At 38.0% G+C, this 14036-nt stretch overlaps 1 protein-coding gene across 7 annotated transcripts in view; it reads right to left on the reverse strand.

Moving 5' to 3' along the window:
* OVCH1 (ovochymase 1) overlaps positions 1 to 14036 on the reverse strand; it is a 90719-nt gene that overhangs the window by 41735 nt on the left and 34948 nt on the right. For 5 of the 7 annotated variants that reach the window (XM_082352050.1, XM_082352047.1, XM_082352049.1 and 2 more), the window contains 4 exons: positions 11347 to 11501; positions 4627 to 4783; positions 4203 to 4304; positions 1351 to 1575 (listed from right to left, as the gene is read on the reverse strand). The exons of 1 other annotated variant lie outside the window; for it this stretch is intronic. In XM_082352050.1, coding sequence (XP_082208176.1) covers positions 1351 to 1575; positions 4203 to 4304; positions 4627 to 4783; positions 11347 to 11501 — 639 coding nt within the window. The remainder of the gene's footprint in view (positions 1 to 1350; positions 1576 to 4202; positions 4305 to 4626; positions 4784 to 11346; positions 11502 to 14036) is intronic. One more of the 7 variants, XM_082352051.1, reaches the window with a different exon arrangement.

The following is a 14036-nucleotide window of genomic DNA, read 5'->3' on the forward strand; positions in this document are numbered from 1 at the left end:
ACTGCAGAAACTAACACAGCATTGTAAAGCAGTTATACTCCAATGGAAAAAAAAAAAAAAGAACTAGTGAATATAACAAAAAGAAGCTGGCTCAGATATAGAGAACAAATTAGTGGTTACCAGCGGGGAGGGTGTCAATATAGAGATGGGGGAGTGGGAGGTACAAACCATTGGGTGTAAGATAGGCTCAAGGATGTGCTGTAGAACATGGGGAATAGAGCCAGTATTTTGTATTAGCTATACAAATGTGAATGGAAAGTAACCTTTCAAATTATATTTAAAAATGTCAAATCAAAAAAAAAAAAAAAAAGGCACATTCTAGTCAAGACTTGAATAGATGGATGAGGAAGAGTTCTTTGTAGAGCTGGGAGAGGTAGATGGACAAGGGCCCTGAGGGGAGAGCAAGATGAGCTAAGGGAGAGCGAGGCAAAAGGTCATCCTAGGGAGTCTGGATTTCACTGCAGCTACCAGGAGATCTCGAGCCATTTTATTCAGGGTGGATGGGGACGGTAACCTGATCATAGGGGGAAAATGTGCAATGTGGGATAGGCAGTTAATCGTTTTCTCTGCAGTCTAAATGAGATAGTATTTCTAAAGAAAGATCCTTTAAATAAATGTTTGAGCCTTCTAAGTCAATAATTCAATCTCTCAGAATTTATCCTGAGAAAACAATCTCAATCTCAAAGCAATTCCCTGGCCTCCGTATACTCCTGAATCAAGCACGTGCACTTGTGTGTGAATCACACACACTCAGAGTAACATACATAAACTTTTCTTTCCAGGTATCCCTATCAACCAAATTATTTCCAACACCTTCCCACCTCCCCCTTTACTGAGAGCCAAAAAGCCTGTATTACACCTATACAAAGAACAGGTGGCAAGTTTGCTGAACAAAACCAGGTTTGCCTGTACAGGAAATGAAATGACAGTTGGTATGTTATTAGCAAATCTTTTTAATTCTACCATTTTAAAAACCTTTAATGTATTTTGCTTTATTTGAAAATTCAGCACCTTACCCCCTGCATGATTTTTAATTATCTTAACCCCTCCTCTGTCTTACACACATTCCTGGCATTCTGGCATGGTTCTGTTATGTTTGAAGAATCTGGGTTCTCCCGTCTTTTTTTTTTTTCCGAATACACATACATACAAACACTTCCACTCAACCTTTAGTATACCTGTTTTGTAAATTCAAATTTTGAAAATATTAAATGTGCCTAGAAAAAAAGTCACGCCTACTACATGAATCAACATTTCAGTATTATTACCAAGTCAAACTCTCCCTTTCATCATAAGCTGCCTACACAGAAAAGGCTCCCAGCACAACGTATAAATGCCCCTAAGGTTTACCTGACATCCTTCTCTCATTGTGGTTTTCTTCATAAATAGTCAGAACTGAATCACGACACACATGAGACCCAGGGAGTGACAGATACTCAACCGTAAATTTTGCCATACTGCTTGGTGAAACTCTGAGCACCCAAGAACATTCCAGTTTTCCTCTATAATCCAGTGGATATCTTGGAGAGGAAAAAAAGCCTCTGGGCTCTTCCAGTTCCACTTCAGAGTAACAGCCTATGATTCAGAACATAGGGACACCAGGGACCACACAAATAAGACAAAGAAAAATGAGATTTTATCATAAACTTGAATAATTTAGGCTTGCAAGAAGAAAATTAAAACAATTACCATCAGTTACAAGTTCTTGGGTAAAATGATCATCCCATTTAATGTGTCCTACTTTTGTGAAATGAGGCTGTAGAAGTATAATTTAAACAATAATTACTTAAAATGACTTTTAACTGAATTTTAACAATTTCTTAGAAAATGCACAGTGGACTGCATTGCATCCAGCCTGTTTTCGTTTTTTTTCCTTCTTTGAGATGCAACTGAAGATCTGTTCCTAAAAGCTTCATTGATTTCACTGAGCACTTATCTTGCTGGGACAAATGATTACATTCATGGAGCTTGTGACTGAGATCAAGAAAAGGAACTGAATCATATAAAGTCATGAATTCCCAACCACTCACTATTTATTGTAAATGGGGTAACAATTTCAAAAAACCATTGCTAAGATTCATTCATTCCCTTGTATAAAAAGCAAGTGGTGGGAGTGGGTAGGTGTTAAATATGGCAGAATCCTAACACTTTTTCTCATAGAATATTCATAGAAGTAAAATAAAACAATACCCTTTTATATGTAAAACTTTGGAAGTTCTTTGGTATGCATAAGTATTTCTGAACACATACAAATGAGAAATATCTTCTCTGCATTTTAACAATGTTCATTTTCTAATAGTCTGAATGGGACAGTTCAAAGAACACACTTGATGGTCACTACACCACAACACTTACTGACCCTCATCATGGGTCATACCATCCCTATTCTAAGTGCTTAACATGCATTAACTTACTTTGGCACTCATTGAAATTATTCAGTTAAACCATCAAAATCACTAGGTTTTATGATGATCTTAAACCTAAGTCTGCTTTCCATCTCAATCCCAATTCCAGATTTAATTTAATCTAAATACGGCTCTTTGACTCTTTTTGACTCCTGACTCTTGTGTTGTCAGAACGTACCACCCATAACTGGTCCCTGAGTTACTCCACTTCATTCCTAGAAGATTTTAGCAGTCATTTTCTCCAACACTATTCCTACCATATATCTTGCTGATTTCAATAGCCATACAGATGATGATTCCAGCACTGAATATTTTCAGTTTCTCAACTTTCCTCCAATGATCTTGTTCTTCACCTGACCTCATTCACTCCTCCAAAGGGTCAGCCCCTAGAGACCTGGTCATTAACAATAACTGCAAGCCTTGCATAAACTCAGTTTCAAGAACCACCATCTCCAACCACAACCTTCTATTTTTCAGCTTACACCAACATTCCTTCACCTTTTGAGACTTGTAATTCATCTACCCCACCACCTTTTTCTTGTTCCTTAACTTTTCATCCTTGCTTCACTCTTTTCCTAGCTTAAATTCCAACCATCCATCATTTTAATCTATTCCTCACACACATTCTCAATTCCCTTATACTCTTGTATACTTGGAAAAACCCACTGTGATTGAATCTACTCTCCACCTGGGCTGCATCTATGTGGTATGCCTCAGTGTCTCCAAAGGAAAACATACAACCAAACTAACTGATTAGTCTCCCTCTAAATTTATGATCATTCATCTCAGAGGCTTTTATGCTGCCAAACAATTCTACGACATTTTCGTAGTCCATGCACTTGGTCACTTTTTTTGAGAACTGTTTACTACTTTCTCCTTTTTCTCTCAAAACCCTCAGAGCCTCTCCCTCAATCCTCTGTTTCATGTGCTAAGAAAATATAAGCAATTACAGGAGAACTGCCATTCCCATTCCCACATGTACCCATACAAAAGCAGCAGTGCCTAGATATTCTGTTTTCCATTTGGCAACTATGGATAAACTGCACTTTGCTCCTATCCAAGACCAACCCTTCCACCTGGACACTATATCTCATCCATTTTCTTCTACTGAAGGTCATCACTCTAGCAATCTCCCCCTTCTCTCTTGCATCCTTTTCAATTTTCCTCCAACTCTTTCTAGTTGTCTATTGGGCTTGAGTGTATATGGGGATGGATGGGGCAGAGATGGATGAAAAGGGAAAGACCCTGACCATTTGGAAACCAAGAATGATGGTATCATGGAACTTTTATCTCCTTATAAATCTATCACAGACATTTAAATCTCCAGTTCCTTTTTGCTTTTAACTAAAAATAAAAATCCTATTAGCAAACAGACACTGACAATTGGGGGAGAATTAAGAGAGACACTAACACTGATACTGGTCTTGGTCATCTAATATCCAGAGTCTTTATCTAGCAAGATACCTGAAAGCCTAAGGGCCTTTGTTCATGTAGCAATAAATAGCTCAGAGGTCAGAATAATTCTGTGAACTTCTCCAAAATTCAAGCACTGTTCACAACCACAAGACTTTTTTTTTTTTTTTTTTTTTTTTTTTACCTGCAACAGCTGTATCTACAGGGTAGAAAAGATCCCTAGACAGTAACAATAACAACTCTCCTGTCTTTCAGCTTAAACTACCAACCAGAATGAAGACACAGTTTACGGTATTCCAAAGAAAATTAGTGAACCCAGACGAGCAATGTTTTTTGCTAAATTCTTACTAGCTATATTAATGGCATAACATGAACATCTACTACCTGGCCCAGATGCACTGTCTCTTGAAGGTGTGGGTGGTGGCAATTGTTGTCTTGTTAAGATTTTTCTTTCTTTATTTATCTGAAGTAAAACAGGACCTGCATCTGGGGAGAACATGTTAAAAGTAAATAAAGATGAAAGCCTAAGGACAAAATGTAGTCTGTTCCAGAGCAGATTTTTTCAAAGAGAATGCAAATCTAGGATTAAAGCAGCCTCAGGAAATGTCAGTTTTGCCATAACCTACCTAAGGAAGAACTTATTTTTACAGAATTTTAATGTGTATTTTAATGTGTTTAGAAACTAAAATAAATAAAATACTATATTATGGTCTTCTCTTTCATAATGCTGATTTCCACCACTCTCACCTCTCCCAAACCCACTCTAAAAAAAAGAGGCACCATTTTATAATATCTGAAAAATATTTACCTTTGATTTTGGATTGAATCCAGTCCAAGAAGACACTCACCCTGGCAAATACGCCTGGCTTCCTTGGCTGGGGACAGCCGGCTCCCCAGCTGACAATGCCATAGAGGACAAAGGGAGCTTTTTCATGTTTACATACTAATGGCCCACCAGAATCTCCCTGAAACACCAAGAAAACATGTTCTAAAATTGCTTTAATCAGAACTCCTGCTTTCAATTTTGGAACAGGGATAATCAATAATTTATTCATAATATATTTCTTTAATTTCGTAAAGATTTATTTTTATCAATTTGTATACCTTAGAATACTTAGACTTAAATAAATGAAATCACAAATAAAAGAAATGAAAGAGGAAACATTACAACTGGTACCACAGAAACACAAGGGATCATAAGAGACCACTATGAACAACTATAAACCAAAAAATTGGATAAACTTAGAAGAAATAAATTCCTAGAAACATACCACCTACTAACACCAAATCAAGAGGTAAAAGAAAATCATAACAGACCAATACAAGAAAGGAGATTGAATCAATAATCAAGAACATCCCTACAAAGAAAAGCCTAGGACCAGATGGCTTCATTAGTGAATTTTACTAACCATTTAAACAAGAATCCTTCTCAAAGTCTACCCAAAAACTGAAGAGGAGGGAATACTCCAAAACTCATTTTATGAGGTCAGCATTACCCTCATACTAAAGCCAGAAAAGAACACTACAAAAAAGATAATTAGGCCCATATCCCTAATGAACATAGATGTAAAAATCCCCCCAAAATACTAGCATACTGAATTCAACAGTATATTAAATGGATCAATCACCATAATCAAGTGGGATTTATTCCAGTGATGCAAGGGTGGCTCAACATATGCAAGTTAATAAATGTAAAAGTTAAAAATCGTATCATCATCTCAATAGTACAAAAAAGCATTTGACAAAATGCAACATTCTTGCATGATTAAGAACTCTCAACAACTTGGGTATAAACAAAACATACCTCAACATAATAAAGGCCATATATAACAAACCCACAGCTGACATTCTACTCAACAGTGAAAGGTTGAAAGCTGTTCCTCTAAGAGTAGGAATAAGACAAAGGTGCTCATCCTCACCATGCCTATGCAATATAGTCTGGAAGTCCTAGTCAGAGCAATCAGGCAAGAAAGTCTTTTTATACAGAAAGTCTTAAAGACTCCACCAAAAAACTGTTAGAACTTATCAATGAATACAGTAAAGTTTCAGGGCACAAAATGAACATATAGAAATCAGCTGTGTGTCTATACACCAACAAAACACACACACACACACATATATATATAAAAATCCCATGTACAATAGCATCAAAAGAATAAAATACTTTGGAATAAATTTAACCAAGGAGGTAAAAGGTCTCTATACTGAAAACTATGACTTTGATGAAAAAATTAAAGACACAAAGAAATGGAAAGATATCCCACATTCATGAATTTGAAGAATTAATATTGTTAAAATGTCCACACTACTCAAAACCAGCTATAGATTCAATGCAGTCCATATCAAAATTTCAATGGCATTTTTCACAGAAATAGAGAAAAACGATCCTAAAATTCACATGGAACCACAAAGACCCTCGCATAGTCAAAGCAATCCTGAGAAAGAACAAAGCTGGAGGCATCACACTTCCTGATTTCAAAATATATTACAAATTTATAGTAATCAACACAGTATGGTACTGTCATAAAAACAGACACACAGACCAATGAGACAGAATTGTGAGCCCAGAAAAAACCCTCGTTTATATAGTTAACTAATATTTGACAAAGGAGCAAAGAATACTCAATGGGGAAAAACTAGTTTCTTCAATAAATGGTGTTGGGAAAACTGGATAACCACATGCAGAGGAATAAAATTGAACCCCTATTTTACACCACAAAAATTAACTTGAAATAGATTAAAGATTTAAACATAAAACCTCAAATGGCAGAACTTCTAGAAGAAAACATAGGGAAAAGCTCCTTTGACTTTGTTTTTGGCAACAGTTTTTTTGGATATGAAACCAAAAGCACAAGCAACAGGGCCAAAAATCAGTAAGTGGGACTACATCAAGCTAAAATGCTTCTGCACATCAGAAGAAACAATCAACAAAATGAAAATGCAACCCATGGAATGGGAGAAAATATTTTCAAACCATATATCTGATAGGGGGTTAATATCCAAAATTATAGAACTCATACAAATCAATAACAAAAAAATGCAATTTATAAATAGGCAGAGGATCTGAATAGACATTTTTCCAAAGAAGATATACAGATGGCCAACAGGTACATGAAAATGTGCTCAACATCACGAGAATGCAAATCAAAATCACAATGAGATATCACCTCATACCTGTTTGATCAGCTATCATCAAAATGACAAGAAATAAACAGTGTTTGCAAGGATGTGGGAAAAAAAGAGAATCCTTTTGTACCGTTGGTGGGAATATAAATTGGTATATCACTGTGGAAAATAGAATTAAAAATAGAACTACCATATGATACAGCAATCCCAGTTCTGGGTATATAGCCAAAGGAAATAAAAATAGGATACTGAAGAGGTATCTGCACCCCCATGTTTACTGCAGCTTTATTCTCATTAGCCAAGATATGGAAACAACCCATTTTTCTGTCAAACGATGAATGGATAAAGATGTACGGAGTATATGTGTGTGTGTATTATATATATATATGTCTATATGTATATTTGTTTACTTATTTGTTTATTTATTCAGCCATGAGAATACTGAATACTAAAATGGAATATTATTCAGCCATGAGAAAGAAGGAAATCCTGCCATTTGCGACAACATGGATGATCCTTGAGAACAATATGTTAAGTGAAAAGTCAGACAGTGAAAGACAATTACTGTATGATATCACATATACATGAAACCTAAAAAATGGGGAAAATGGGAAGATGCTGGTCAAAGGGTATAAACTTCCAGCTGTAAGATTAACAGGTTCTAGGGATCTTATGTACAGCATGGTGACTGTAGTTAACAATACTGTATTGCTTACTTGAAAGCTTCTAAGAGAGTAGATCATAAGTGTTCTCAGCACAAGAAAGAAATGATAATTATGTGAGGTGATGAAGGTGTTAACTAACCCTACTACGGTAAGCATTTCACAATACATAAGTGTATCAAAATCATCACATTGTACATTTTAAATTTATAAAATGTTATATGTCAATTATATCTCAATAAAGCTGAAAAAAAAAAAAAAACCCAAGCTTTAAAACATAGGATTTGCATTTTTTTAAGACAGGCTTGGGCTTCCCTGGTGGCGCAGTGGTTGAGAATCTGCCTGCCAATGCAGGGGACACGGGTTCGAGCCCTGGTCTGGGAAGATCCCACATGCCGCGGAGCGACTAGGCCCGTGAGCCACAATTGCTGAGCCTGCGCGTCTGGAGCCTGTGCTCCGCAACAAGAGAGGCCGCGACAGGGAGAGGCCCGCGCACCGCGATGAAGAGTGGCCCCCGCTTGCCGCAACTGGAGAAAGCCCTCGCACAGAAACGAAGACCCAACACAGCCAAAAATAGATAAATAAATAAATAAATTAAAAAAAAAAAAAAAAAAAAAAAGACAGGCTTTCTGATTTTTTATCAGAACTTTTTTTTTTTTTTTTGACACAAATGTACTTAGGACCAAACTAAACCTTTAATTTAACTGTCTTCTTATAAAATCAACTGAGCTGATAACATATTTGATATAGCTGTTTATTTTATATGAAGAATTTCACAGGAGAAATCCTGAACTGGGAATAGGAGACAGATTCCTTAATCTGTAATGTAGAACACTTAACATTTTCTCTGGGCCTAATTTTTTTCCCACATAATTTAAGATTATACTTAGGAGCCCCTTCCAGTTTGAAAATAGTCTGATATGTCAAATCAGGTGTTTTTTTATTCACTCATTCATTCAGTACGAACACATACCCAATATAGAATTTTTCAATCAATTACAAACATTTTGTGATACAGAAGGAGCCTATCTAATTTATCTTTTATTGTTAGCACTTATCATAGGGCCTCGCACATGGTAAATCTTCAAGAAACAAATGGTACCTACTGATTATTTTAAAAATTATTCAGTGCCTACTGTGAGCCAGGCATTCTGGAAAAGAATATAAACAAGTTAGATGGTGATAATAGCCATAAAGGAAATAGAGTGAAAAGTTGAGAACAATGGCAGCTGTGTGTATGCTTACACGTGCATGTATATATTTGTAGTTTCAATAACATTTGAGCTTGTACATGAAAAATAAGAAGGAGGTGGATTTTCAAAAACCTGGAGGAATAGCATTTTAATGCAGAATAAATATCTGGGCTAAGGCCCCAACTTAGACAAGGATGTGGCAAGTTTGAGGTCAGAAGGCAATCAATGTGGCTGAAAAATAGTAAGCAAGAGGAGAGAAATAAGAACTAGATTGGAAAAGTCAGCAAGAGCAGAACATGCATCACTCTGTGAAGACAAAGATCAATGGTAGGTCAAAGAACTTGAGATTAAAAAAAAAATCTAAAATTTGTTGTGAGCAAAGAACCACAGGATTCTACACTGTGTATCTGAAACTCCCATGTCTCTGCATTCCAACATTCTGATGTTCACCTTCCTGGATGAGAAATTACATTAGCAGGTCCATTACCCCTGAATCCTGAGTACACACAGGAGGGTAAAAACCCTTTTTTTGGGTAAAAACCAATTACCTGATAGAAATATTAGAGTCCATTTCATCAAAGCAAGTTTCTGAAGTCATCCTTTTAGTAATTCAGTATTCTTTAGAAAAGAAAGCTAGCCACATCTAGTCAGAATCTCTACTCCTATTTTCCTTTCTTTGTAGTGGCTGTAAATTTGGTCACACTGCAGCGAAAGTGACAGCTGGATGTAGCTGAAATAAATATAGGTACCAACCGAGATTATGGTATTTGGGTCGCCTCTGACACGGACCTATTTGCTCTCTTGATAGATTAAGCTCTTCCCTTAATGTTACATGCTGTTAAACATGACAGAGACAGCAGAGCCATCTGTAATTTTCCTGATGCGAAAAAGAAAGAAAAATCATCCCTCAGAAGGGGGAGAATGCACCCATTAATTCAGAGTACTTTTCTATTGGATTTTTATAACGTAACAGTAATGTCCTCTAGCAGAGGGTGTGAGTGCCCTTCCCATGTTCCTCGGACCTTCCAATCCATGCCGGATGTGCGCCTGAGGGCGCTTGCCCTGTCCACCCCAGCCATAACGCAGCTCAGACTGCGGGAACTGCCCCCCTGCAGCCCTCCAACCGTGACTCCGGGGAAGCTCCCTCACCCCTCCGAGGGGAGGGGATAAATATACTGCGTGTGTTTTGCATCACTGCCAGAGTTTCGCTGCAGGATTCAGCTCAGTCCCTCCCTGTGGTAGTTGGCTTCACAGCACATTAATAGCACATCAATAGATGGGCTGCCTTCCCTTCCCTGTACCACCTCCTCACATTTCTACCGGTGATATCTGTACTTTCTAAGCAGACTGTTGCCCTTGAATCCTCCTCTCAGAGTCTGCTTCTGAAGAATGCAAATTACAATATGCAACATAAAACAGAATTTGGGTAGTGCTTGACACAAGGAAAGGGTTTAACTACACTAAATTTATATTCAATGTCAAGAGGGGACCTCCTTCCTTCTCTCCTCATTTTTTCCAATGGAAAGACTTCTATCCAGATTAAAGCCCAGTTTTCTCCCCATAGAGGTGGTATCCATTGGTTTCTGTTTCTTCGTGGCCAGGGGGGTGGGGGGAGCGGTTGCGGAGGGGCAGGGGAGGACTATCAAAAAGCTGCAACTCAAGATTCATTCTTTCTTCCCTCTCTACTCTAGTCCAGTATGAAATGATACAACAATCTGGAGAAGTGTGTCTGCTCTACAGACCCCAACTTTCCCTTAGGCAGGCTGCCTCAAGTCCAGACTAGGTGTTCAAAGTGGGCTGCTTAGTGTTGGAAACACTTTTTGGTTGCATACCTAAGGCATATTCCTCAGTCAGCTTTGTGGATATTAAAGCTGGTGTTTTGTAATCCTTTTGCCTGTATCCTGTCTTTTTCTTAGTTGATTCTGAACTTGCCAATAGCATGCTTGCCCAACTGACGTGTGAATACATCTGCACAGCTTCGTGCCTATAGGATATCACTAAAATTGAACTACTGCTTTGTGATTTGTTTTCCGCTGCATATGAAAACCATTTTTTCAAAAGTTCTCATTTTCTTCATGATTATTTTATTTTATTCTGTGGTAGAAAATTAAGTGTGAGTACCCAGGAGTTTAGTAATAATTTGAAACAATAAAACTCTTAAGGCATAAGTAGGATACACTAACTTATAATCCTTATTTGCTCGTTCCCCTTTTACCAAAGCTTTAAGTATATCTGAACACATCTTCCCACCTGCAGACCAGTTCAGTGGTGTTGCCCTCTCCTGCCTTCTCATGGGCTCCTCTATGTACCCACTTCCCCTCTGACTGATGGCTGCTTCTGTCTCCTCTCTGCCATCTCAGCAAGCTTGACTAAGTAATTCACTCTTCCTATTGTCCTACTGGCTTTCGAGTAGGGGTGTGGCGTGATGCTGCAGGCACAGGCCAAGATGCTTGTCTATGGCTTTGAGAGTAGATTCTTCCTGTCTAAGGAGAATCTCCAACAGATGACAACTTCCTATCTTCCTCTGCAAAATTAGAATCCTCTCACCTGACCCACATCTTTCCGTCCAGATGCTGCAAAGCCAGCACAGATCATCTTCTCTGTAATCCCTCCTGGATGGGCAGAATAGTAAGTGCGTTCGCAGACCTCTCTTTCTAACACGGACACTTGAATCTGCTGTAAGCAACTCGCTAGGCCACCATCTAAGAAATAGATTCAGAAAGAGAGCTTGATAATGAAGTAAGCAACAAGTGGTGTTAAAGAAATATATTTAAGTTCAGACTTGCTCTACACTGACACAGCTGCCATCATTCTGTTTTGCCTAAGCTGATGCAGAATTCTGAATCCAAACACAGTGTTTTGTGCAGGATATCTTTATTTCCAGATGTGACATCTTGGTGAAGAAAATCCATTGGCAGGAGAAACAAGATCAGAAACACTTTTTTTCTAGCTTAATTCTGATTTAAATTTTAGTGTTTCAAATATTGCTATTAAGAATTCAGAAAGAGAAATTCAGTAAGATATGAATTGGTGTCACAGATAATTTATATTATAAATATATATGTTTATATATTTATACAGGTACAGTTGACCCTTGAACAACACAGGTCTGAACTGCACGGGTCCACTTATACTCAGATATTTTTCAATAGTAAATACTGCAGTACTACACGGTTTGTGGTATGTAGGGCTGACTATAAATGACACTTGAATTAACCCCCGCATTGTTCAAAGGTCAACTGTAAATATTTTACGTAAACATATATTATAACTACATAACAACAATATATTTATATGATTTCCAGTTGTAACAGGGAAGAGCCAAATCAGACTACATGTTGGATCTGTTTCTTTTACTTTAACCTTTGCTTTCCGCAGCTTTCGTTCACTGAAAGGATACTGTCTGTACATAATGGCCTGCCTGGGGGACCCCTGCCCCTCTGCCTGAATGTTAAACCAAAGTGCCTTTGTTCGGGGGAGTGTCCGGACCCTGTCCACCTGTGGATGGCTACAAGAAAGAAGAAAGTAACACATCCCCTCCCCGAGGCTGGCCATTCCAGGGGATATTTGCAAAACTTATGGCCATTTTACTTTACTTCCTCATCTCCTCCCCCTCTCTGTGCTATAAAAGAAACTGGCATCCAAACCCCATAAGATGGTTTTTCAGAGACACTAGTCTGCCGTCTTCTTGGTCTGAGGGCTTTTCGAATAAAGTCATATTCCTTGCCTCAACGCCTCGTCTCTGATTCGCTGGACTGTCGTGGGGCGAGCAAAGGGAGCTTGGACTCGGTAGCGCTCATATAAAACAAAACCATATTTCTCTTGTTCCTTTATTATCACTGAGGCCTAACCTCAACTCTAATTTAAGATGGCACTGATGATGAACACTAAAGAATTTCTCCTCCCACCTGGCCCTCAGGCAGGCCTATGTTAACACGTGTTCTGCGAGACTTATTCTATCACTTTAGATTTACAACTAATTAAAAAAAGGTAAGTTCAGTATTTGATAGCCCTATAACTTTTTGGAAAAAATGAATAAAAATTACTTTACATCTATGTAAATAGTATCTTATTATATTTTATTTATATGTACATTTATGTAAATAGTTCCTTAATATATTATATTTATATTTATAAAGCTTTTTACTCTAAGCTATTAATACTCACAACAACATTGTGAGGTGGGCTGTCACACAAATCTCACACATGAAAAAGCCAGAGCTCTGAAGATTTAATCACACAGCACCTATGGGACAGAACTAGGACCTAGCCTAGGTCCGACTCTAAATCTTATTATTTTTTTAATGTAGTAATCTAATACATAGATAATTTAATGTATTTAAAATCCTCTTTTCAGGGACCATCCCTAACAATGTTGCTTATTATCATGTCTCAAAATTGAGAACTTGTTTTCTCTCTGAGACTAAAAGACTGAATTCACCTTTTATAAAACTGTAACCACCTCCGTCGTCTGGTGGTCACGGAGTTGGTGAAGGTTGAAGATGTTAAAGAACAGGCACATTTATTCAAGGGCTTTGAGGCCAGTCAGTCAATAAAAATTTACTGAGCGTTTCCTCTATGCTAGGGAGACACTGACTCCTGGGGAGAGAGCAGTAAATTAGGCAGAGATCTGCCTTCGAGAGGCTCCCGCTCTAAGGGGTGGGATGTAGAAAATGATTCCGTAAAATTATGTCAAGTCCGTTTATGTGCAAGGAGATGATAAAACCAGAGAGTGAAGGAAGGACAGTCCTGCTGCAAGAAAGGGGTCGGAGAAGATTTGAATTGAGGATGGAGTAATGAGGAGGGGCTGTGAGAAGACTGGAATAGGAGTACTCCGGGGCCAAGGAAACAAAGTACAGAGCTTGAGAAAGAAAGAAGACACAGTGCCTGAAGTTCAGCCAACAAGGGGACAAAGGAGGAACTGAGGCTGGAGAGGTATGGGGAGGTCCAATGCAGAGCCTTCAGTGCTGGGCTAGGAGTTCAGATTGTATTCCAAATGTAACAAATAAGCCATTCAAGTTTATCAGCGGAGCCACACTGATTTTAAATCCCACTTTTGATATTTATTAGCCATGGAATTTTAGCAAATTACTTAGACTTCAGGGCCATAATCTCCTCATTTGCAGAATGGGAGGATAAAATCTCCTCATATGGTGGTTGTGAAGATTTTAGAAAAATGCAATTCAGCTGCAGGTAGCACAGTAAGCTGAGAACATGAATACTGTATGAGGTCAAAG

Source organism: Balaenoptera borealis (assembly GCF_965194805.1).
Source record: "Balaenoptera borealis genome assembly, chromosome: 13".
Lineage (NCBI taxonomy): Eukaryota > Metazoa > Chordata > Mammalia > Artiodactyla > Balaenopteridae > Balaenoptera > Balaenoptera borealis.